This window comes from Prosopis cineraria, unplaced genomic scaffold (assembly GCF_029017545.1).
Source record: "Prosopis cineraria cultivar Desert tree isolate PC_DT_omini unplaced genomic scaffold, ASM2901754v1 PC13, whole genome shotgun sequence".
Classification (NCBI taxonomy): Eukaryota; Viridiplantae; Streptophyta; class Magnoliopsida; order Fabales; family Fabaceae; genus Prosopis; species Prosopis cineraria.
Window position 1 is genome coordinate 1,626,677 of NW_026555344.1, and position 25,678 is coordinate 1,652,354.

The following is a 25,678-nucleotide window of genomic DNA, read 5'->3' on the forward strand; positions in this document are numbered from 1 at the left end:
AGAAAGATCATTTTTGAAATATCCTATTTATAAGGTAGAGAGAGAAAAATCATTTTTATCCTAATCAAAAATATGTTATTTTGATTTTTTTATCACAAATATTTTGTTTTACTTCCATTAATGATGTTGATGAGAGAGAGCATGTTATTAAAATGTTTATATGTGATAAGAATAAAATTAAAAAATATTAAATATTTATAAAAAAATTATTGAATTTTAAAACATTTATTGATTTTGTTAAAACATGTCGAAAGACAATGAGAGAAAATACAATAATACAGAGCAGCGATAACATGGGATTTAAATTTTATGGGCAGCCTAAATTTACTGATTCAATGAAAATTTTAATTACAGTGATTAAATTTTATCGAAAGAGTGAATTTATACTATAAAGTGCAGATGAAATGAGAAGTGATAAATGGGAGGTGGTGGGAATTGAAAGCATGTTTGGCGTGTGGGGGTTTGGCCGTACGCGGGGCGTGTGAGACTGGCAAACCGAACACGTAGAATACCCCTTCCCTCCATTTTTATACCATACGCGTCCCCATTCCCACAACATGGGAACTCCCAGCTCTTCCATTCCATGCATGCCTGCCACGTGTCTCCTTCCCGCACTTCACTTTCATTATACCATTTTCAACCTTGTCATCTAATCGCTACTCCTTCAATCATCATACACACATATATATATAGGCATTGGATCATACATCAGATTATTTTTTTTAATTTGATTTTTAAATTTATGGTTCCCAGGCCTCATATATAAAAACACCAGAGCTTGCATCGGTTTGCATATATATATATATATATATATGAAAATTAATATGAATATTTTAGCCCGGTGTATTAATTAATTAAGCCAGAGAGGGGGATTGAAATCCCGTACAATCACAAGTTGGTTTCATTTAATGAGCGGCACTATGAATGGGTGGGGCCAAATCTTTTTGCCGCCCCATGAGGGTGAGGTTGGGGTGGATTGTGTATTCCTCGTATGACACTCAGGAACCCGGTCGAGTGTATTTGACTAGTAGGCCCACCTTTTTGCTCTTCTCTCCTATCCCCCTTCATTCCCAGGACCGACCATTTTTCAATTACTTTTCCACCCTTTCTTCTCTTTTTTCCCCCCATATTTCTCCTGTTAATCTCATAATGTTTTACATGTTTACCACGCTCCTATTTTAATTACGCGCATCATCTATAAAATCACCATTCCGGTTTACTTGTATTTTGCTTTCACATCAAACAAACTACACTAATATTGCATTCCAATCATAAAATTCACATATACGTATTCTTTTAATCTGGCTATATTTTTTAAAAAAATAACAATAAGATACGTGTATAACCAAAACATTGTCATTATAATTAGAAAATTACATATTGTTTTGTTTTTATTAAAATATAAACCGATCGATAACACAGAGACTGGATATACGTTTTTTTTTAATTAAAAAAATTAATATTTTCATAACATTTTATTTCGAGGCTAGAGTTATAACTAGTCTTTCAATCAATCATGTATATTTTTGAATTAGCTGAGTCAAACATGTCATGTAACACGCTGGATTGACACGAGAAATTCAGTCATTACACTCATTTCTTTCTTTGACGGTCGGCAGGGGAAGGCTTTGAACTTCAAACTAGACTCTTGCTATATATGGCTCTCGCCTCTGCCTATAAATACCCACTTTCTTTCATTCTCTCTGCACATAATCACTATAACAACTAAATCGAATATCTCCTTCAATCTCTCCCTCCTTGACCCAAAACACACTGATCCTTGAGTCGTCTTCTTCAAAGATGGGTTTGGGAAATGACATGATGAGCCATCGGCTTCTTTCAAGGATGGCTGTGAATGACGAGCATGGAGAGAACTCTGCTTATTTTGATGGATGGAAGGCTTACGACAGAAACCCATTTCACCCCACACACAATCCTCACGGGGTTCTCCAGATGGGTCTCGCAGAAAATCAGGTTTACACATGTACAGTTCAGATATTATATCACTATGATTCCAAGTTGTTTGATATATTGACTGACTCGTCCATATGTTTTTGTTGTCATTTACTTCCACTCAGCTCTGTTTCGATCTGATAGAAGATTGGATGAGGAATCATCCGGAGGCTTCCATTTGCACTCCTGAAGGACTACACCACTTCAGAGATGTTGCCATCTTTCAGGACTATCATGGCCTTCCCGAGTTCAGAAAGGTACGTATATATTTAGTGATCATGAATTCATGCTTATACACAGATTCTATAGCCTAGTACATAGTTGGATGAATAAAGTTGCTGATAAGAAATTGGGTTATTGTGTTGTGTGTTGTGTGCAGGGGGTGGCAAATTTTATGTCAAAAGTGAGAGGAGGGAGGGTGAAGTTCGATGAAGAACGTGTAGTGATGAGTGGAGGGGCCACGGGGGCTAATGAAGTAATCATGTTCTGTTTGGCTGACCCTGGAGACGCTTTTCTCATTCCCACTCCTTACTATCCAGCGTATGTACCCCTCTCTTTTCTATTATGTCGTCATCCATCGCTTCTTCATTCACATTCAATGTATCTTTGCTCCCACCCTCACCCAATCAAGGGTGGCACAAAAGGGAAAGGAAAAAAAAAAACACAAGAAAAGAAGCAAGTGAATGTATTCTTATTTGTTAATTGATGACTACTTATTTATCATCTATGGAATTCAGCCTTAAGTCATCAAATTGGTCCAAAAGATACTTTCAAGTAGGAATTGATTCAACGGATTATATGTATACAAGCCAACAAACTTGTGGGGTTTTATTTTTTAAAGAGGCTTTTTGTAAATATAATCTATATTATAAAACCAAACCAAGCAAATAGCTTGACATTAATTATATTTTGTATTATAGCCGATTTATTCACTACAACATTTTTACTTCATAACAATAATTTAAAATTATTGCTATAATTATGAAAATTGATGCTTTTGACTTTAGGCAACATTTTTCAATTGTTTCTAACTGTTGCCTTAGAATATGATAATAGGCAACGGTTAGTAATTATTGTGTAAAGTTAACATAAGCAAAATTTAATATTTCCTTTCCTGCTTAAGATTTGAACTTTGAAAATTTGGCTGCAAGTCTAGCCTTTAACCACTCTTTTAACATTAGTATTGTGTTATCTATTACAAAGTTTTATATATAGAGATAATTTTTAAAATAAATTTTGAATGTATTTAATAAATAAAATATTAAATTAATTAAATAATAAATAAAGTAATAAGAATATGTTAAAAACTGAATAAAAATGAAAGTAAATTATTTTTTATATAGGTAAATAATAGGCAACAATTCTTAACTATTGTGAAAAAGGAATATTTAAAGGTAACATTTATTATTTGTTACCTATTGAAATAGGGGATAGTTTTCAAATGTTATAATAAAAAAATATTTTGTAGGTAATAGTTGTTATATTGCTTATTTTAAAATTTTATTGCTGCAATTGAAAACTATTGCCTATTTCATATTAGAGTACAGTTTTTAAATATTGTCCAATAATTATTGCTTGCAGTGAGAATCAATAGCAACATATGAAAACCGTTGCTTATTCATATATAAGACAACATTTTTAGAATTGTTGCAAATCAAATCAAAAAATGTTGAATAATTATATTTGTTAATGATATACTGGTATACATTAATGATAAACCTTTTATAAATTTTTAAATTTTTATTGATAAATTTTTTGTATATTAATAAGAAATTCTTTATATATCAATATGAACTGATTACACTTTTAAATTTTTAAAAATTTGGTTCATATTTTTTTGGTACAAGATTTTTTTGGCCAAAGGGCCAATTTATTCCTTTTTAAATCCAAAATAGAGGACACCGAGAATAATATATTATGGACCCTAATTGTGCATTGGTCAAAATCAGAGACTTAGTCAATTGTCAGAATCATATTACTTTTAAGACTTGTCAAGCTTTGTTCATAAAATAATATGGTTTTATTCATACGTATTTTAAATTCTACTGCAGATATGCTCGTGATCTGTGTTGGCGAACTGGAGTGCGCATAATTCCAGTCCACTGTCATAGGTCCAACAACTTCCAAATAACTAAAGAAGCTCTGGATACAGCATACAAGAAAGCCCAAGAAGACAACCTCAACGTGAAGGGCTTGCTCATAACAAACCCATCCAACCCTCTAGGCACCACCTTAGACAGAGACACCATGAAGAGCCTCGTCACCTTCATCAACCAAAAGAACATCCATTTAGTGTGTGACGAAATCTATGCAGCCACTGTGTTCAGCACACCGAGCTTTGTAAGTGTCTCCGAGATCGTCCAAGACATGGAGTTCTGCAACAGAGATCTCATTCACATAGTTTATAGCCTCTCGAAGGACATGGGCTTTCCTGGCTTCAGAGTTGGGATTGTTTATTCATACAACGACACTGTCGTGAACTCTGCTCGCAAAATGTCAAGCTTTGGATTAGTCTCGTCCCAGACTCAGCACATGCTGGCTGCTATGCTGTCAGATGATGATTTTGTCGACAACTTTCTGGCAGAGAGCTCCATAAGGTTGGCTAAGAGGCACAGTTTGTTCACAGAGGGACTTGAGAAGATGGGAATTACTTGCCTTCCAAGCAACGCAGGCCTGTTCTGCTGGATGAACCTGAGAAGCTTGTTAAGAGAACAAACAGTTGAAGGAGAAATGCAACTATGGCGTGTGATAGTGAATGAAGTGAAGCTGAATATATCTCCAGGTTCATCTTTTAATTGCAGCGAGGCAGGTTGGTATAGGGTTTGCTTCGCTAACATGGATGATGAAACAGTGAAAGTAGCACTAAGAAGAATCCAAGCGTTTGTGGGGAAAGAAGCAGAGAAAGGAATGAATGTAGTGAAACGTAGGCAATGCATTAAAGGCCTGGGGATCAGCTTCTCATCATCAAAAAGATTTGATGAGAGTTGTGTTATGTCTCCGCACTCACCAATTGCTCACTCACCCCTCGTTAAAGTCACTTGAATATTAATGATCAGCAGATTAAATTTAATCATGGATCAATGTATCAGTGTACCGATATTAACATTCTACAACAAGTTGCACTACTCATTTATGTCATGAATATATTTTGCTTAGTCTAATGATGATTAACTCTTTGGTTAACTAAGTTATGTGTTTCGGTTCAGCTTATTACGGTGTATCGTTTTTTTTTTTTTTTTGGGTTAGATCAGATGTACATGTAGTTCTCCACCAGATCTTCTCTTTTCCCTTATGGGGTTTCCCTTCTTCTATTAGTCTTCTCTTTCATCTATTAGCTTTTAGACTACACAGAAAACACGAGAAAAATGAAAATCAAGTAAGAAAGAAACAGAAAGGAAAGAAGAATATTAAAAAGGACTCAAAGACAAGTAGGGAGAAGAGGGAGTACAAATTAGATTCTTATCACTGTACCTTTTCTCTTGATTTTTGTTAATGATTTCGAGAACAAATTAATTATATGGATTTTAAGACTAAAATATTTTTAATGTATTTTTAACAAAGTTCAAAAGAGAATTGTGTAATTTTTCAATATAACATTGCTATATATTTAATTCCTATTTTTATAAATGATTAAGGCTTACTTGAAATCTAAAACTCAAATTAATATCGACCTGGTGCATTTGCTTAGATATTGCACATATGAAGATTACATGAAAAGTGCATCAATATTGCATAAAAATTACATAGAGATTTAGATTTTTATTTTAAAAAAAACAGAGTTTAAAAGTCATCAAAAGAAAGGTGCAAAACAATTAATTCATAAAATAAAACAAATTAACACTCACATCAATAAATAATAAATTAACAGTACACATCTTATCCTATTTTTATTAATTAAAAAATCATCAATATATTTAATATCATAAAGAAATTATAAGAATATAAAGTCTAATTAGTCAAACAATGCATGGAAACCAAATTGTGAAGAGATGCTGAAAATGAATTATTGGTTGGGCCAATATATAAATAGCTATATAGAGCAGATTGTAAGATAAGATGACGCGGCGCGGAACACAGAAGAATGTGATGCAAGAGGAGAGATAATTAATGAAGTTGGAGATTGCAGCGTTCATTAATGAGAGGTTGAGATGTTTGTACTTGTGTTTGACAAATGACCGTCGAAACTTTTCCGACTTGTCCATTGTCGATCTGACGGTGGCCCCTCTCTTAGCTCTTAACCATGTTAATTAATTAATTTTCTGCATTATAATCTGGATTTCTCTGGTAATTCTGTAAAGGGAAAATTAATTAACATATAAAATGTAAGAATATGCTTAGTTGCACAGCCCCTCGAATTTGGGATGATATATATCAATATCTAATATGTGCTGTGAAAACAAAGAGAATGAATCAAGGCATCTTTTGAAACATATAATTGTATTAAATAAAAATATCAAGAAACATCTTTAAGATATTTGTGAGATTGTCATTAATAATAACAGTCTCACATAATAAAGATCTCAGCTATTGTAGGTAGTGGTAGAGCCACTTGGCGATGATGGTGAGTAAAAAAAAAATTACATATAAAATGTGTAAATTTTATAACTTTGTACCTCCTTTCTTGATATTTTACACTTTAAACTAAATAAAAAAATATTTATGCTCAACAGTTATTAGATAGATAACATTTTAATGATCAAAATAAAATATGAAGAAGATATATTTACATAAAAAATTATATTAACATGTTTAATATAATTTTTTAAAAAGAGAAATAATAATCAACCTACTTATGTTATTATAATTTTAATCTTAATATAATTATTATTTTTAAAAAATATTAATTTTTAATTAAATTATCTCGCATTCTATAATTTTGGATCCTGACTCAGTCACTAATTGTAAGCGAGTGGCTGCAAGAGAATACTCTCAAAGATTGTTAAAAATAGCGGGCGGTGCAATTAAAAAGGTCCGAGAACGAAAGTGAAGGCTGCATGTGAAAAGACACAGAATACTCTCAAAGATTGTTAAAAATAGCGGGCGGTGCAATTAAAAAGGTCCGAGAACAAAGGAGAAAGATTGAAGGCTCAAAAGAGAAGGCATGTGAAAATGACACATGCTGTTGCTTCCTCAAAGGAGCCAGTTTGTACGTGCGGCTTGATTAAATCAACCCTGGAAGAAAAAAGATATGATTTTTGGACCCCAAGTACTCCATCTCTGTCAGATCACGTGGATGAGATTAATTAAGATCCAATCATGACGAAAATCTCAGAAAAGACATTGATTAATGATCAACCCCTCATAATAAAGCTGGATCTTCATTGATGAGAGAGTCTCAATTCTCTGATAAGGGTGGACTGCTTGCTGGGTTTATGGGATCAGAAAATAATATCAAATGATATATATATATATATATATATGAGCTTAATTAGTTTAATTGATGTGGAGGTGGAGGTGACTTTGAAAGTGGAAAGGAGGTGAAACTATCGGATTAGGTGTTAATTAATTAGTTGCAGTTGAAGATAGGGTCGGGAAAATCGTAAAATGAAATCTGGCCAGCTGCATATGTAGGTCTAGCTCATCACTTGTATGTGATGCGTGATGGAGATTGATTAGGGTGGGGTGGGCGAGTGAGAAATCAAAGCTTGCTTGATTAGGATGTTTGAAAACAACACTTTACCAAACTAGAATCTTTTGGTGGGTAATCATATACTCTTATATGTGCAGCTCAATGTGGGGACATAACTTAGTCGGTTCCAGAGATCTACGTGCAAAATGTAGCTTCGTACATTCCCTGAAAAATCAAATTATTCAATTCTTCAAATTAATTTATCAAATCTGGTCCTGGCTTGTCATCGTTTCATCATTTAAAACTTTCAAGAATGTTCAAACCATGGCCTTTATTTTTTAACGGTCACAATTTTTGTCAAAGCTCTGACGACTTCTATTACACATTCATGCAATGCTTATTTCTCAAGCTTGGCGCACGGGCTATATGAATAGGTGAAACTCTTTTTTAGAAAATAAAAATAAAAATAGGAAATTAAACTTTTTGAATTCTCATTATAATTTATACTCCACTTCATTTTTATTATATGGAGAATGACATTTGGTTTTCTTATACGAGGTTAATCAATATTTAATTTAATCACTGCCACATTCTTGAAATGATCATTACTTCAAGTTTATTAGATTAGACTAGATATTGTTTCATTAATTATAAAAAAGAAACACGCAACTTGTGGGGGCCTTATTCCACGTTACAACCACTAGATAAAGAGTTTTGCATATTAATTTTAGTGAGCATATATATCGGAAGGCATAGAGCATCTTAGAATTAAGGATAGGAAAGAATAAGATTAATGTTTTTAGTGATTCAGTACAAATTCTTAAACTTATGTGAAATGCATATTCTTTAGATATAACAAATGGATTCCTAAATTGCTTTCTCTTCTCCAGCTCGATCGTAATGCCAAGTGTGTGTGTGTGTGTGTGTGTGTGTGTGTAACAAAAATAGTTAGCATATTCAACAATTATTTGTTCAAAGTTGGGATTTAGCTGTCTTTCACTTTTGAGTTCAATCATTCATAGTTTTATAACTATTAATAATTGAAACTATACCTCAGCATCGTCTACGGACGCAAAGCATCAAACTGATTTACATTTAGGATCATAAATATGATACCTAAACTTTAATCCTCCTACGATCTTAATCATTCAAAATATTGATCCTAGCATATTCAAAATATAACTTTAGTTAATTCTATTTTTATTTCCCAAAGTGTGGACTAATATTTCAAATAATTAAAACCATAGGAATTCAATTTCTTTTTAATTGATTCAAAATTATATTATAGAAACTGAATGATTATTTTTTTTTTCAAATATCATTAGAGATTTACCAAAACACAACTGCTCAAATGGATTTTGGCGGATCTTCCTAAAAAATGAGGATATTTCACCAAGCATGACTTGTGATGGCTTCAAGTAGATTGATTTTTAACCATTAATTGGTGTCAATAATTCTTTGGTTTCCAATATCCCTTATAATAAAAAATAAAACACCCTAATTAGTAATTAACATCATCATGGAGCGAACTATTTATATTCATATCCTATATATGAATGTAAAGTCATTTGCATAATGAGTTTGTATCCACATGTATCTGTCTACTTATCAATATTTTTGTTTAGTTTTCAATTTATGATGACATGATGGAAGTATGGAGATAATAGTTTGATGGCAATCTAGTGAGGAGTCAATATTTAAGATCAATAATTTTGTACTTGGATATTCGAAGTCAAGAGCAAATTGGTCTCTATTATTAACAGATTAGATTTATATGACGATGTAAAGAAAAGGCCAAATGTTAAACTCCAAAGTCACATAACCCACTTGCAATAATTTATATAATGGAGATAAACCTCTCGCCAATCAGTGTTGTTAGCCTTTCATTTCATATGTGACTTTCCTTTCCTTTTCCGATTTCAACATTTGGGAACTCATCTGCAAACTTATCTCGGATCAATCTTCTCCACTTCCCTCCAAAATTATCTTGCCAACGAAGTTTTTAACATTGCCATATATGTGTGTATATATATATATATATATATCAAGCTACACTGTTCATAGGATATGAAAACTAAAAAGTATGGTTTATTGTTGAAAAAAAAAAACGAAGAAAAGTATGGCTTACCTCAAATTCCATGCTATGCATGGAAAAAAACGTCATGTTAAAAAACATGGTCACAAGTCACAACCGCACCTATAATTATTACACATAATCAATATTTAATATGTAATATAAAGTTCAATTTTAAAAATTGGACCATTATATCAATAAGTTGTAAATAACATGGCTTTTCTTAAATGTCATCCAATGTATGAGAAATCGTGTCTTGTTTAAGAAAAACATGACCACCTCTACAGATAAAATAAACTATATAGTATAATCTATATTCTATATTATGCTCTCTCTGTTCCAAATTATAGGACACTTTTAAAGAAATTTCTCTGTCCCAAAATATAAGATGCTTTGAGTATATTAAAATTTTATTAAATGCACCATTTTCAATATTATCCTTTCTCTCTCTATAATTAATTGTCATCTCTTCTACTTTCAATGTATTAAATGATGAATATTTTTAAAAATTTATATTTTAATTTTAAAAAAATAAGATTGTTAGGTGTATTTAATAAAATTTATTGGTGTATGAGATTTTATCTAAAAGTATCTTAAATTTGAAACAGAGGGAGTACTATAATATATATGAATTGTAGTATTTATAAAACATAAATAATGTGACTTATTTCAATTTCAAAATATATACTTTCTCAATTAAAAAATGTCCTAATTGATGAATGACATTAAAAATGTAAGACATTTTTAATCTTTCGAGGTATAATTATTACTTTTTTTTTCAAAAATGCCCCAATTGCTAAATGATTTTATATTTATTATAGAATATTTAATAAGAGTAAATAAGAAAGATAGGGTTAGTTTGAAAGTAGGTAACTATTTTATTAGAGGGTGAGATTTAATTTAAAATTTAAACGGAGGAAGTAGAAAGCATGTAACGCACAGTATAGTTTGAGCATATTCAATGAAAAGTCCGTATAATTTACTCTTCATTTTCTATCTCTTCTGTTCCAAAACAATGGAATAATGCATGAGGATGACATCTAATAAAAACCAGTTCAAAACGCTAGTAGCTCTAATTAGAGCTCTCAACTTCGGAATTTGTCTTTTCTGAAAAATTAGTCATAATTCTTTTTTTATTTTTTGCCATCAAATCAAATTAATTAGTCATGATCCAACTGTTATGATCAGTTATCATTCTGTTGATGATGAATGCCGATTAATTGGTTTTTTTTATTGGTCATCCATCAATGCTAATCAATCTAATTAATCAGTTGATTAATTAGTTGCACATAAACAAATAGAGTGATGTGAACGATTCACTCTGATGACCGACATCGAGTCCTTCCATTCCATCCGAAATTGACACTGAAGGATATCATAATCACAGATCTTAACATAAAAGATTTTTGACAAAATCTGTGTTTAAATAAATGGTCCACCATTACTGATCTAGAATATCAACTTAATTAACAACAAACACAAAGAAAATAAGCTTACAAAATTTCCTTTATTCACAACATCTCTCACCGTTAATTAAGAACGTAACTCTGATTAATATTTTTTGTTTGGCAAAGTAACTCTGATTAATATTTAATCCTAACTATATATCAACCTTGATAATTGAATTGCAAATATTAATCAAGGAGATATACCCAAAGGAGAATTTTTAGTAAATCAAATTTTGTCTTTTTATTTTCTTAAAAAATACTCCATCCATTCTAAATTATAAAACCACATTGGAAGAATTTTGTTATCCCAATGATATAAGAAAATTTGACAAAAATAAAATTTTTTTAATGATTTTTTAATATTATCCTTCAAAGTGAAGAGAGAATTGGAATGATTATAAATTCAAAGTTATATTAAAGGTTAAAGTATACTTTTAGTATTCTAATTTTATATTAGATTTTAATTTGATCATTTAATTTTAAAAGTATCTTTGTAGCCATCTAATCCTAATACTGTTAATTTCAAATAATTATTTTTTCAAGTACTATCATTTGAAAAAAATTAAACTTAATATATCTATGTTTGAGAATATTCTATCAATATTTGAAAGTTTAAAGTATAAATTTTTTGTGATGAAATTAATAGTGTTAAAGAACTAAATATATACTTAATAAAATTAAGTGACCAACATAAAATCTTATATAAAATTAAATAACTAAATGTATACATTTGTCCATATTAAATGAAGAGTATATGTTTTTAGAAGTTTATTTTTTTATTTTAAAAAAATAAATTCATAAAGTGTCATTATTTAACTTTATTGATATGCATAATTGATGTAAAATGAGAAAGAGAAAAAGGATAGAGGGGAAGAGAGAGAAAAAGAAAGAATAAGAGAGAAAGGAGGTCGAAGAAATAAGAATTCTTATTATTTAATACTTAAAGTTAGATATAAATAAAAATTCTTAACTCTATTTATAGAACCCTAAAATAATAATAATTTAAATTTAAATCTTAAACCTAATCTTAAAGACACTAATATCTAACATAACAATAAAATAAATAATAAATCCTAATTCTAGTAGATAAATATCCTTATTTAAACATCTCTACTAGATAACCATCTAATTAAACCCTAATTATATTTTATCACATATTACACCATTTTTTACTCTCTTGATGAACTCAGCTCCTGACAAGTTAAAATTGAGACGCAAATCTGAGAAGGGAAGGGTGAGGTAAATTTCAACTAAATGCTCGAATCTAGAAATCCTTTACAGCATGTGAGATACTAGAAAAGCAGACTCTCGCAAAAGCAAGCAACTTGATATGAATGAGTATTTGGGATTCTCTTTCAACATGATAGGTAGCAAAAGAATAAGCTCTTGCAAGAATGAGCAGTTTGACCACATAGAGTCTTCACAAAACCTTTTTAATGAATAGGGTATAGCTAGATTTGACCATTAAGCAGCGAAGTGACTTTAAGAGGTGCAATCTACAAATGAGGAATAGTTATAGTGTAATGAGATTGATCCTTGATAGGAACATTTGAAAAAGAGCCACTTATACTGGTGTAATAATAGACAACTTGATCATTGTTTGAAGAATCTTTTACTTGTAAGAAAGAAGTTTCTACCATTGTTAGCTTGCTTAATGCTTATTCTTTCATTTATTTCCTCAATCCATCGACTATCCTCTTAACCTTATAGGCTACCTTCTTAACTTCACAACAGTCCCTTATAAGCTTGTCATAATAACAATTTTGTTCTTGTTGAAAGTAATCCAATTTAGCTATAATTTGGTCTATTTCCTTTTGAAAATCAGCATACTTATAATGGCGATGGGTATGATCCTTGTATCGATCGACATAATCATATTGATAGCTATTAAGATGCTTATATCGTCATTGCTTAATGTACTTATATCAATATTGATCTTCAAATTCATATTGCTAATGATCAGCATATTCAGACTGAAGATAACAACACTCATAATTGTCACCATCAATCTACTTATATTATTGACAGCTTGTGTGCTTATATTATTATTCTTTATTACTATATCGATAGCTCTCTTGCCAATAAATATTTTGCGATGACTAGATATACCATTGTTGATGTCCATTAAATATGTACTATTGAGCATATATAATCCTTTTGTTATCGAGCATATCGTGGTGGATTGGCATATTCATACCAATAGTAGGAATGTGTGTATCTTCTATAGATCTTATTAGTAACTAATCATCATAACAAGTTTTTGCTTCTTTTTTTCACTTCTTATTTTCTTTTCTTCTTTCTTCATTTTTTATTTTTCTTTTTTTTTCAAAATACAAAAATTCAAATCAATAAAAAATGAAAAAATACTCAAATTTGTCACAAACATATGAAGAAATTGCAAGCCTTTAAGATCTACTGGTGAGCAAGTTTACAGAAGGTGATGAGGCACTCTAATCAATAGCATTGTGTGGTGAGTTTCTCATGCCTTGCTTGAATCTTCAAATCTTAATGGAAAAAAAAAAAAGAATTTACTTTCCAAGCGAGATTAACAACAAAAGTGTGATGAAAACCTGGTTTTGGCACCAATTGATGTAACTAGAGCCGGTAATTTGGGCGAGCTTATTCGAATCGAGCTTAAAGTATCATACTCTTTTTAAAAACTTATATAGCCAAGCTTTACCCTAACACCTTTGAGCTTATTCGGGCTTACCTGAATACCCAAAACCTTTTAAAAATATTTTTCTCTTTATTTTTTGAATCAATTTTAATTTTTAAATAATTATTTAAAAATAAAATATTATTTTAAATTTAAAATAATAACTTATCAACTTTATACTTAAGTAGCTCTATTATTGTTTTGTTGTATTATGTATAATTTATTCGTAAATGTTTCATTTACTTATAAATTAATGTCTTAGTTGTTTAAATATTACTCTTATTATGATCATATATAAATATTTTGTATATTTTAACTAAATTATATTATTTTAATTATGATCAAGTTGATCTTTATTTACAGTTAGATTACTAATTTAAAATTATTATCCTAATTAGTTGAAATTTTTAATAACTTTTAGATAAATTATATTTTTTGTTTTTAAAAATATGAAAAAAATAGCCATTATTATATTATATAAAAAATTATTTAATTATGATTAAAATACTTTTTTTGAAATTATTTTTTATTTAATTTTTTATATTATTTAACCTCTACATACAAGGGATATTTACTTCAATTTATTTTTAATTTTTAACTAAGTTTGGTACAGATGAAAACCAAAGAATTATTCAGTTCTATTTATTATGTTTATCTAACAATAGGGCCAAAAATTTATACATGCCTAAATTTTATTTTTAAAATTATTTTGACTTTAAAATTAATTATCTTATGTCATAAAAAATATAAATTATATGTTTTGGGATACACAAATGATTTATAGGATTCAAAACCTTTTTAAATAGAGTTGGGATTTAAAATATAAAAATCAATATTAAAATATATTTTAAATGTTATTTTGAGATATTTTACTCATTAAAAATAATAAAAATATGAAAATATAAATATTTTTATTTTTTAAAAATAACTATAGTAGTGCACTTAAATATATGGCATTTTAGTATAAAATAATATAAAACTTGAAGAATTATTTAATATTTATTATATATTATATATTTTTTAAAAATTATTTTTTATTTGGGCATTTGGGGAATTTTCTCATGCCTATTCGAACAGTGCAAATAGGCCCGAATGTTTGAAAAAATATTTATTTTCTTAAGTTTGGTTCTAAATTTTTTAACGAGTTTGAATTTAGCACAAATTACTGGCTCTAGATGTAATACGAGAAGAGAAAGAGGGAAGAGAGAGAAGAGGCTGGAAAAATAGAAATTTTTATTATTCAATACTTAAAATTGGATACAAATGAAAATTTTTAACTCTATTTATAGTGCCCTAAAATTATAAAATAATAGTAAATAATGATAATAATAATTTAAATTCAAATAATAAATTTCTAAATCTAAATTTAAGCTTAAAGATGTTGATATATTAAATAACAATAAAATAAATAATCAATCCTAATTTTAATGGATAAATATTTTTACTGAATACGTCTACTATCATAAATCAAAACCTAATTATATTTTATCTTATATTATACTAATAATTTTATCTCAAATGATTTTATAATTTGGGATAGAAGAAGGAGTAATAAATCACTTAAATGTAAAACGGTAACATCAATTTGCAAGCCCATGGCACCAGGATTTGGAGTCTCTTTATTTTTTTTCCTCCATTTCCTTCCATTAAAATAATTTGAATAATAGAGATAGGAGAGAAATAGAGAAAAATAGAAGAGAAAAAATGGAGAGCGCCCTCTTCCCATGGCACCATATGGTCAATGTCAAGGCACACGAGGGAGCGCAGAAACTGCAACATTACCTTCGGACAATTATTTCATAGTTCAAATGATTGGCAATTATTTTTTATTATTAGTTTTTCATTCTGTCTAACATATACGTCATTGTTAGAGTTGGCTTTCTTTGTTAGGAAAAATCACTGCAGATTTAAATTATTAATTTATATTTGATAATATTTAAAAAAACAAATTTAATTTTAACTATTCAGATTTACAGTAAAGAAATAATAAAAAGAAAAAGCAATGGAAAGAAACCATCACATCGTTATTACTTTGATGTACTTGATTAATCCTCATGCACGAATTATTAGTATTGTAGGAAGTAACAGCGAAATCCATCAGTTCAATTATGCAAATATAAAATCTCCACTCTAATTTATTATCAATTTACTAATTCCCTGAGACTCTTTCCAGTAATTTAACATTTTACATTCTAATTAGAAACCCAATTTTTTTTTCATCCACAGGTGGCCCATTTTAAGTTTCACGCACAAACACCCCACACAGAGAGCTTACGCAAACTATGTTGATGATTTGACGCCCACCCATGATCACTTCATTAGTGTGTCCATCAGAAACGTGAGAGGTTGGGTTATTTACCTTATGGAGTGTCGGTCACCATGAACCTCCAAATTTAAAGGTAGTCTTTTCTCCAAGCATAGCTCCCACGCGACCGCCTATAAATTCCCACCTTCTCTTCCGATCCATTGCCCCAACACATTCATTTCTTCAATCCTCATCGATCATCACCTCCTTCTCTTACTAGCTATCACTCCTAATTCTTCGAACTTGAAACTTCAAACATGGGTTTGGCAAACGAGAAGCGTCGGCTTCTATCTAAGATGGCATTGAATGAGGGACATGGAGAGAACTCTGCTTATTTTGATGGATGGAAAGCTTATGAAAGAGACCCATTCCACCCCAAAAACAATCCTCACGGTGTTCTCCAGATGGGTCTTGCGGAGAATCAGGTTTCCACACACACGCACACGCTGCATGCAGAAGATACTATTATATATACATGCATATATAGCACAATGATTTGCGTGTTTGATGAGTTAACTGACTCATATATATGTGTCTGTTTTCGTTTTCCTTATCCTCTTGATCAGCTGTGTTTTGATCTGATACAAGAGTGGATGAGGAACAATCCAGAGGCCTCCATTTGCACTCATGACGGATTGCATCACTTAAGAGACATCGCTGTCTTTCAGGACTATCATGGCCTTCCCAAGTTCAGAGAGGTATTGTATGCATCAGAGATATCTATAAATATACATATATAATTGACTGATCATGAGTTTAAGATTAGTCAATGAGTTACCTTTGTGATCTTGCAGGGGGTGGCAAATTTGATGTCAAAAGTGAGAGGTGGTAGAGTGAAATTTGATCCTGACCGTATCATCATGAGTGGTGGGGCCACAGGAGCTAACGAACTCGTCATGTTCTGTTTGGCTGATCCTGGAGATGCTTTTCTTCTTCCCACTCCTTACTATCCAGCGTATGTCCCCTCTCTTTCCTAGTATTGACAAAGTGAATGAAATGAACAAACACACACACACACATATAGTGAAGGACACACTTAAAGCTATGTGGGTAATGTCATCCTTTCATCAGTAACATAAATACAGTTCATACACACAGACACAGTTCATAAAGGACGAGGGTACAACTGAAAAATACGGTTCATACACACAGACACAGTTCTGCTCTTTTACGTACTTTGTCTTAACGCATGATTATCGGAACGTGGAAAATTCTTTAATTAGTTAAGACCACTTAATTGAAGAGACAGATACAGAGGTGAAATATACTCCCATCTTTGCAGGTCTCACAAAGGCGGCACCTACTTTTATGTTACTGATGTAGTCTCAATCATGGGCCATAAACGATAACCGTGTCAAAAGAAGAAACTTGAGAGTTTAACAGAGTTAATGAATATGGCTAAATGATTTATGTTCACTGTGCTGAGCGGCATGAGAATGATATAATTGCTCATAAAAAACTTCATATTGTACGGCAGATTTGTCCGTGATTTGTGTTGGCGAACTGGGGTACAAATAGTTCCAGTTCACTGTTACAGCTCCAACAATTTCAAGATAACCAGATCAGCCCTTGAGGAAGCCTACAAGAAAGCCCAAGAAGACAACCTCAACGTGAAGGGCTTGCTCATAACAAACCCGTCAAACCCTCTAGGCACCACCTTGGACAAAGAAACTCTGAAAAGCCTCGTCAACTTTATAAATGAAAAGAACATACATTTAGTGTGCGATGAAATCTATTCAGCCACTGTGTTCAAGCCCTCCAGCTTCATAAGTGTCTCCGAGGTCATACAAGATATGGATTCCTGCAGCACGGACCTCATTCACATAGTCTATAGCTTGTCAAAGGACTTAGGACTTCCTGGTTTCAGAGTTGGGATTGTTTATTCATACAATGACACTGTTGTCAATTGTGGCCGCAAAATGTCAAGCTTTGGATTAGTGTCCTCACAGACTCAGCACATGCTAGCTGCTATGCTTTCAGATGGTGATTTTGTTGATAAGTTCCTGGCAGAGAGCTCCAGAAGGCTGGCTAGGAGGCATAGTTTGTTCACAGAGGGACTTGAGAAGATGGGGATTACTTGCCTGCCAAGCAACGCAGGGCTGTTCTGCTGGATGAGCTTGAGAAATCTGTTGAAGGAAGAGACTCTGGAAGGTGAAATGATGCTGTGGAATGTGATAGTGAATGAAGTGAAGCTGAATGTATCTCCAGGGTCATCTTTTAGCTGCAAAGAGGCAGGGTGGTTTAGGGTTTGCTTCGCTAACATGGATGATGAAACAGTGAAAGAAGCACTGAGAAGAATCAGAGCATTTGTGGGGAGAGAAACAGGGAAAAAAGCAGTGAAGAAAATGAAACTCAGGCAAAGTGTGGGCACAAGGGGAAGCTTCTCCTCAAGAAGATTTGATGAAACTGTAACGTCACATCACAGAATGTCCCCACACTCACCCATCCATCACTCACCCCTTGTGAAAGCCACGTGATTGTTGATCATCATACATACAAGAAATCATTTTGCCTATTTCTGCTGTGATTGGAAATTGAATTTCTTTGAGAATGATAACTATTAACTACGAGCATGCCGATTAATTTGAATGTCTTTAATATATCCCCTTCAAGTTACTCTGAATGATGATAGGGTTTGTGCTGCGCATTCTTTTGGAAACAAATAATATATCTCATGTATCATATCAGCAGACATTACAAAGGACACATATTGGGCGCGTGACGTTCGTGGAGTTATCCTAGTTGTTAGTTTAATTTCAATTAACAGTTGAGTTCACTTCATAGATATCACCCACACAGAAATTATTTGTTTTTTCATTTGGAAAGTACTCTTTAAAAACTCTTTTACTTTACTCCTTTGTTTCTCTTTATAAGTCATTTCTATCAATTTTAATAATATCAATAAAAAAAAACATAAGAAATAGAAGTGTATAAAATTTAAATATATTTCTAGCTAACAATTTAAAAAGTAATGTTATATTACTTTTTTTTTCATAAAGGTAATTTTAAAAATATTTTTTAAATATTATCTAAAAAGTTACACCGTAATTTATAAATGAGACTAAATAAACATTGTAAAATGTGCCTTATAAATGAGACTGAAGGAAGTACTTCTTATAATATTTTAGCTATTGTACGAAAATACATTTGAGATTTCAAAAGTGCTATCCAAGTAGGCACTTAGCTAGTTTCCAACTAGTAATATAAAATTCTTTTAAAAAAAACAAAAAATGAAAATTGCAGCCTTTTTGTAATTAGCTGATGGCACCTATTGTTTTATAATTTGTTTCTTCTGAAAATCAATCAGAAATTAAGGTAAGCTAGTCGTTAGGAAAAAGTCAGCCTCGAGGAAAAATTGATGATATATCTTCAATAGAAATTTTCTTGTAGTCAAAGAAATATTGTTCTTACGTCATCCACATAAATCAACAAAAACAAACTGAAAAATACGATCTTTAAACCTAAAAATAAAGACCTAAAACCCACTAAATTAATGACAATTCCCACCTATTTATAATAAATTAAGTCAGCAAAATATATTATTCGAACACCATTACAAGGGAAAGACACATGATAGGGATATAAATCAGATACAAGATGAACAAAGAGCAATATATCAACTCATTGATTTTCTTTTTATTTTTCAATAAGAAAATCAACAAAAGCCATTAGTTCATATTTTTAATATGAAAATATGTAACTGAATTTCAAAGTAATAAAATTCACATGTCTTCATAATTCATATTTCTTTTAAATTTGGAACTTCATCGAACAAATTGAATATATCGATGTTGTATTACATGCTGCTCTAACTTGGGAATTCAAGGCATGATGAATCATTAGGTCATTGATTGGAGTAAAGTTGCGCAAAATCTAAAAATATTATTTTGAAATTCAAACCCTAAATAACTACAATTCTTGTACTAGTTGGGTGGCTTTATAATACCAGCAACCAGTTTCGGTCCAAAAAGAAAATAGTAGCAACTAGCAAGGCTTCAAAAATGAATCATTAGCGGCAGCCCAAAAATTGGGATTTTGCATTAATAATTGGAAGACAGGTATTCATTGACCTAGCTTGGAAAGGTGGAATGAATCTATTTCGTGTTGGAATCAGTCAGTTATATTTTTAAAATTTTTCAAAGATGATTTTTTAACTCATATAAATGCCTTCTCTTTCTAATTTTATTAAAAAAATGTTTAAATTAATTTGGTCGCTTTAGTTTAAGAGAAGTCAATATTGTCCTTTTTTATAAGAACATTGCCCTATTTTCTTAAATAAAAAAAAATGCAAGCAAGTTCATCAATTTCAAAAGTCACACAAAATTTAATATTATGAGATAATTTGCCTCTTTAAATGTTCAGTTATCTAATACCACTATTATTAAAATAACTCGAAGTCAATTAGGATTTAGGACACATCCAAATCAACATGCTTCAAAGTTGGTGCCAAATTTTAAATATAGCCTAGCAGTAAAAGGTTACATGAATTATGAATATATAAAAAAAATATAAAACATATATATCAAATCGTATTATTTATAAATCGTTTATTCAGATTTAACTTTTATTACATATGATATACGAGAAGATGTATCTAATTTATCAAAATTCTTTCAATCCTTTGGTAAACAGTTGTCTAATTGCATCTCACCATGACAATCATATTTTAAAAGTGCCGACCCGTTGTAGAATTGATTAGTCATGGCCCATGGGATGCTTCTTCAAGTTTAGTCGGTGAACATTATTGGACATGAATTTGAAAAATTGTTTAACAACGAGATAAATATATCTTGTCATCCACAATAACATATCAAGAATGTTTTATGCTTATAGGATCATTTAAATTACATGCTTCCACCTTTCTGCAGAATTGAACCTGATTGCTTGCCTAATGAAAGAAAAAGAACCACTTTGTTGCCTGGTCAAAATTTTCCAGGGAGATGAAATGAATTTGGTTTTTTTTTTTCCCATGTTCAGAGGCACTCTGCTCTTCTTGGTTAGGAGGACATCACAAGCAAGGCCAAGACACAGATCAAAAATTAGTGACTGACTCTGCCAAAGAAGTGTTCTATCTGCAGGCACCCCTGGGACTGCATGCTGTTTGCTTTAGGTGCGAATTTCAACCTTTTTGAACCTACTGAATTATCCTTACGATCCTGCAAATAAGAAATAAACTCAATCAATCCACCCATTCTTCCCATGAAACCAACCATTTGATGCAAATCCAAACCGATCAAGTTTGCATTAGATTGGTTCAGTTATGGTCAATTTGATTGATTATTCAATTAGGTTTTTAGCCAACCAAATTCAATTGTTTTAGTTGGATAAGGTATCCCCAATGATTCAAGCCAAATCAATGAACATTCCTTTGCATACAGGAATGATAAGGGTGAGAGATGCAGTATCAAACTTTTGCAAGTGCAGTTCATCAGAAGAACACTCCAGAAATATAATAAAGAACTCAAATTTCAATTCAACCAAGCGTACTTTTGCGTAGGTAACAATAATACAGAAGGCAACAAGCATGTTCCCTTTTTTTCTTTTTTCGACCATGCCCTAGTCATATGTAGTTTTACAGAAATTGCAAAACATAATCGACTTATTAGTAAACAATGATTGAAAATACATACGGGCCAGAAAGAATTTAATGTGGTGAACTCACCTGGAAGGTTTGGTTTGGAGATCTCAGAACTTTAACTTTACCACCTCTACCATCTGCCCCTACAGCTATCAAATCGCCATTGATTGAAGCTTTTGGAGTGACTGTTTCCTTTTTCTGTCCACGCTTGCACCATTTCCCCAAGTATCGATTAGCTCCATCAGGACCAAGTAAGCTGCCAGAAAAACAAATATCTCCTGGAAGTCAAGAAGAAAGAGATCACTTTTATTTTTCTTCCATCAAATCTGCCTTTAGAATGGAACCCTTTTAACGACCAACAGCATACCTGGAATGGAAAGTGGCAGTGGGGATAGATTTTCTTTTCGAATATTAATAATGGTCTGAACTTGTTTCACATTGTCTAGTAATGTCACATCTTCAGACATAGTATTGGCAGAATTCCTACCCAACTCATTGTTAATGTCAACTCTTAAAGGCTCCGCCAGGTCGTATTCCCCTTGCATTGCTGTTTCTCTCTCTACACTAGAAGCTGCCTCTGGCTCTGCTAGAGTGGGCTTACTAATGGCAACAGTATCACTGTCTTGGCCTTCACAGTTGTATTTTGCAAATCCTGGCAAACCTTTGGTAAATTCTGAATCGTCTTCATCAAGTGAGATGCAATTTTCCTCTCCATTAAGACACATCCCAGTTGAACTTTCTTTGCTGAAATTCACATCGTTATTTTCTCTACTTTCCTTACCATCAATGTTCTCTATCTTTGCAGATCGCAACACTTTATTATTGTTGTTCACAGGGAGATCTGTCCTGGAATGAGGTGTCAAAACTTGCTTCCATTGTTCTTTTGATGGAAATTTATCTGCTGACAATAGATCAGAATTATAGCTGTTATTGCTTTCAAGATTCTTGAAGCAACCTGTTTTCTTTGAAACTTTCAGAGACCTCAGGATTTCATTCTCTTTCACTTCAGCTGCTGTTTCCAGTTCTTGTATCCTTTCCTGACAATGCCCACAAAGCTAACAATTAAGGGCCCACAAAAGTCTGTTACCAATGAGATTATAGGCATCATGCGGTACCTTCAGTTTCTTGATTTTCTCTTTAGACTTCTCAAGCTTTCTACTATAACGTGCCTCCCCTCTTCCCAGAATATTGCACTTGGTCATTAATTCTTTGTAACTCCTATTAAGACAATGCAATTTCAAGCTATCTTCCGGGGGGTGGCATAAGCAATGAAGTGCAACATTAAGGAGAAACTACCAATTCTATGACTATAGCATACAAAATATTAAGTTAAAAGGCAAAGGGCCCTTCAGAAGCCATCTTCATTACTGTCAAGTTAGTAGAGGACATTTAAAAGTACAAACCTGTTTCGCATGACCAAAGATCTCCGTAACGTGTCGATCGTATCTTTACTGTTGGCACCATTACCCAAAGTGGCAAGCTTCAAAACCTCATCTTCATCAAGGTTCGGATCTATTACTCTGCATTACATGCCACAAATAAAATCTAAAAAAAGAAAAAAGAAAGAAAAAAAACAAGAGTAGCCAATAAAACAACTTTTTTTTTTTTTTTGGCTTGGAGCAACTCCACTCACAATTTGAATGCTGCAAGTTCTTTAGCCAGTGCCATGTTTCTATCCTGTAATCTCGAGCACTCCACAGTTGACTTTTCAAGCTCCTAGACATCCAAAACATCATAACTCATAATCTAAACAGTAAGATAATTGGAAACAAGACGATGCATATAGGGTAACTTACCTCCGATTTCATAAGAAGCTGGTCTTGTACAAACGCTCTTTGTTTCAATGCTTCATTTTTTAGTTCTGCATCTAATTTTGCCCGCTCCTTGCAAGCATAAAGCTGAAAGAAGACTTGTTTAAGAGCTAAAAGTAAGCAACATATTGACAATTAAAAAAAAAAAAAAATTGGCAGGTGCCAAGGTAATGAATATTTACATTTGATCATTATGATAAGAAATGAGAGCAAGAACTTTTGCGGAAACATTTGGTTATACTAATGAAGTTTCCCTGACCGCATTAAGCAGAGATTATTGTTGTCACTCAACTAATAAATGATCTGATTGAGGATAAATTTGGTGAAAATCATAAGCAACAGGATTTCCATTTGTGATGGTATTTTTTTTCTTTTCTTTATATATCCACCTATTCTCAGTCAATTCAACTCATTTGCTCCAATCAAATTATCGAGGTTTCATTATTTTGTCAATATATAGGTTAATATAAAAGTCAGGAGAAAACGTTAACATTAAATTTCTAAACTAGCTACTCCGAATTTATTAGCAACCATTTCCTTAGCAACACCCACTGAACTTTTCACATGCTTAGCTAAGAATATGTTTTTTTATCTATAGCACGTTATTTGTTCAGTGCATATTAAAAATACAATTTCCCTATCCACAAACACAAAAACAAACAAAAAATGCTATTGCCCAGTGAATTGAAGAGTTCCGAAAAATATCCATCCAGTTGATCAGCAATCAAATTGCCATCATCATTCGGAAATAATTATCAAATAACGGAAAAGCAAATAAGAGCACCTCATTAGTTACATCTCCCAATTTCTTCCCCTGCTGCTCCAATTTTGAGCTGAGCCCCGAAACTTTCAATTCCAACACTTTCACTTCTCTACGCAAAACCCCCGCATCTTCCTCCTCAGGCATTAAGGGTTTCTCAGGAAGAACAGCATCCTTCGCGTCTCCGAGAGACTGGAAATACAACCGAGCAACATCGCTCGCTCGACAACTCTGCTTGCACACAGGACAAGTGCATTTCTTTGCCGTTGAACAGTACTCGAACCATTGCTGCAAGCTACAAGAGAAGCAAAACTGGATAATTACATAAACCCAGAAAAAAGAAAAACTGAAATGTTCACCATGTGATATTCAATCAGCGCATGGAAAATTAGAAATGAGGGCTAAGAAGCAACGATATTTACATAAATGTTGAACAATGATAGAATACAGACACTAGAACACGACAACATCGGTGTTAGTTAGAGGAAGAGGGCAATGAGATTGACCAGAGCTCGTGGAAGACATGGCCGCAGATATTGATGGATTGGAGGTCTTCGACAATGGGCTTGAGAACTTCGTAGCAGATTGAGCAAATGGTTCCAGCAAAGTCACCTCCATCACAATCGCCCATTTCTCGCTGACGTTCAATCTTCGGTCTCTGTTCTTCTCCCTTCTTCCCTCTCGTCAAAATTATAAAACTGCGAAAACGGAATGAAATTTGAAAATTTGGAGAAACCTCGCTCCCCTATTTTCATGAGGCGCGAAGGGAGTTACGTCAAGGAAAATGACAAATAGGTTATTGATTAATTTATGTTAAGTCTCATCTCAAATTTTATAAATTTATTATTTAATCTTTAATTTTATAATTATTTTATGATAAATTTATTATTTATTTTTAAAATTTTAACATAATTAAAAAATAAAAAAATTATTTTTTTATTAAAATTTAAAACACAAGTTATAAATTCATCATAATAAAATTATAAAATTATAAAATTAAATTATAAATTTAACATTTTATATTTAATTTAAATTAATTAATTTTTTTAGCATCCTTCTCATTCTCTCTTATGTTAATGTTATTGGAAGAGAGAAGAGAAATTTACTGCTGATGACCCCAAACTTTGTAAATGTTTGGTTTAGAGATTTTGAAATTTTAATTAATTATTCTTAAGATCTAAAACTGTCGTTAAATTTTGGCTTTATCAGGATCTTGTAATCGTTTTCTTAAATGACTTAATAGGAAATATCACATCTTAAATGTTACCCAAAAAAAATATCACATCTTAAAAACTCTAAGCCCGTCAAAGACATTAAAATTTTGGCCCAAAAAAAAAATGTAAAAGACATTGAAATTATGTTTACTATAATCGTAACAATGAAACTGTCATTAATATTATGTTGCTGCTTGGTTGCTAATTTGCTTCAAACTACTAACTACTAGTATATCAAAAGAAGCATGAATTGGCTGTAATGAGCTCCAATTTCATTATTGTTTCATTCCAATTAGGGTTTGTTTATAAT

General features: G+C 31.8%; 3 protein-coding genes across 3 annotated transcripts; 2 read left to right on the plus strand and 1 right to left on the minus strand.

Moving 5' to 3' along the window:
* The first annotated feature begins 1,771 nt into the window (after positions 1-1,771).
* On the plus strand, positions 1,772-5,015 carry LOC129291359 (1-aminocyclopropane-1-carboxylate synthase-like). The gene is made up of 4 exons (XM_054928654.1): positions 1,772-1,974; positions 2,079-2,210; positions 2,333-2,493; positions 4,005-5,015. The coding sequence occupies exons 1-4, from the start codon at positions 1,801-1,803 to the stop codon at positions 4,993-4,995; spliced, it is 1,458 nt and encodes a 485-aa protein (XP_054784629.1). The 5' UTR covers positions 1,772-1,800; the 3' UTR covers positions 4,996-5,015.
* An 11,118-nt stretch (positions 5,016-16,133) lies between these two features.
* On the plus strand, positions 16,134-18,588 carry LOC129291330 (1-aminocyclopropane-1-carboxylate synthase-like). Its single transcript, XM_054928621.1, has 4 exons — positions 16,134-16,430; positions 16,572-16,703; positions 16,800-16,960; positions 17,483-18,588. Exons 1-4 carry the CDS (start codon positions 16,263-16,265, stop codon positions 18,480-18,482), a joined length of 1,461 nt encoding a protein of 486 aa, XP_054784596.1. The 5' UTR covers positions 16,134-16,262; the 3' UTR covers positions 18,483-18,588.
* Positions 18,589-20,769: 2,181 nt separating this feature from the next.
* LOC129291459 (uncharacterized) lies at positions 20,770-24,892 on the minus strand. Its single transcript, XM_054928812.1, has 9 exons — positions 24,661-24,892; positions 24,179-24,449; positions 23,380-23,481; positions 23,217-23,299; positions 22,987-23,103; positions 22,699-22,801; positions 21,951-22,620; positions 21,668-21,861; positions 20,770-21,161 (listed from the first exon to the last, which is right to left on the minus strand). The coding sequence occupies exons 1-9, from the start codon at positions 24,783-24,785 to the stop codon at positions 21,045-21,047; spliced, it is 1,782 nt and encodes a 593-aa protein (XP_054784787.1). The 5' UTR covers positions 24,786-24,892; the 3' UTR covers positions 20,770-21,044.
* Positions 24,893-25,678: the final 786 nt, after the last annotated feature.

Excerpts from the sequence above, each read along its gene's own strand:
- LOC129291330 (XM_054928621.1), top strand. The coding sequence starts at position 16,263 with ATGGGTTTGGCAAACGAGAAGCGTCGGCTTCTATCTAAGATGGCATTG. Across the intron at positions 16,431-16,571 it reads TGGGTCTTGCGGAGAATCAG|CTGTGTTTTGATCTGATACA; the intron begins GTTTCCACACAC and ends CCTCTTGATCAG. Across the intron at positions 16,704-16,799 it reads GCCTTCCCAAGTTCAGAGAG|GGGGTGGCAAATTTGATGTC; the intron begins GTATTGTATGCA and ends GTGATCTTGCAG.
- LOC129291359 (XM_054928654.1), top strand. The coding sequence starts at position 1,801 with ATGGGTTTGGGAAATGACATGATGAGCCATCGGCTTCTTTCAAGGATG. Across the intron at positions 1,975-2,078 it reads TGGGTCTCGCAGAAAATCAG|CTCTGTTTCGATCTGATAGA; the intron begins GTTTACACATGT and ends ACTTCCACTCAG. Across the intron at positions 2,494-4,004 it reads CCCACTCCTTACTATCCAGC|ATATGCTCGTGATCTGTGTT; the intron begins GTATGTACCCCT and ends ATTCTACTGCAG.
- LOC129291459 (XM_054928812.1), bottom strand. The coding sequence starts at position 24,785 with ATGGGCGATTGTGATGGAGGTGACTTTGCTGGAACCATTTGCTCAATC. Across the intron at positions 23,300-23,379 it reads AGCTTCTTATGAAATCGGAG|GAGCTTGAAAAGTCAACTGT; the intron begins GTAAGTTACCCT and ends TTGGATGTCTAG. Across the intron at positions 21,162-21,667 it reads CTCCAAACCAAACCTTCCAG|GATCGTAAGGATAATTCAGT; the intron begins GTGAGTTCACCA and ends TCTTATTTGCAG.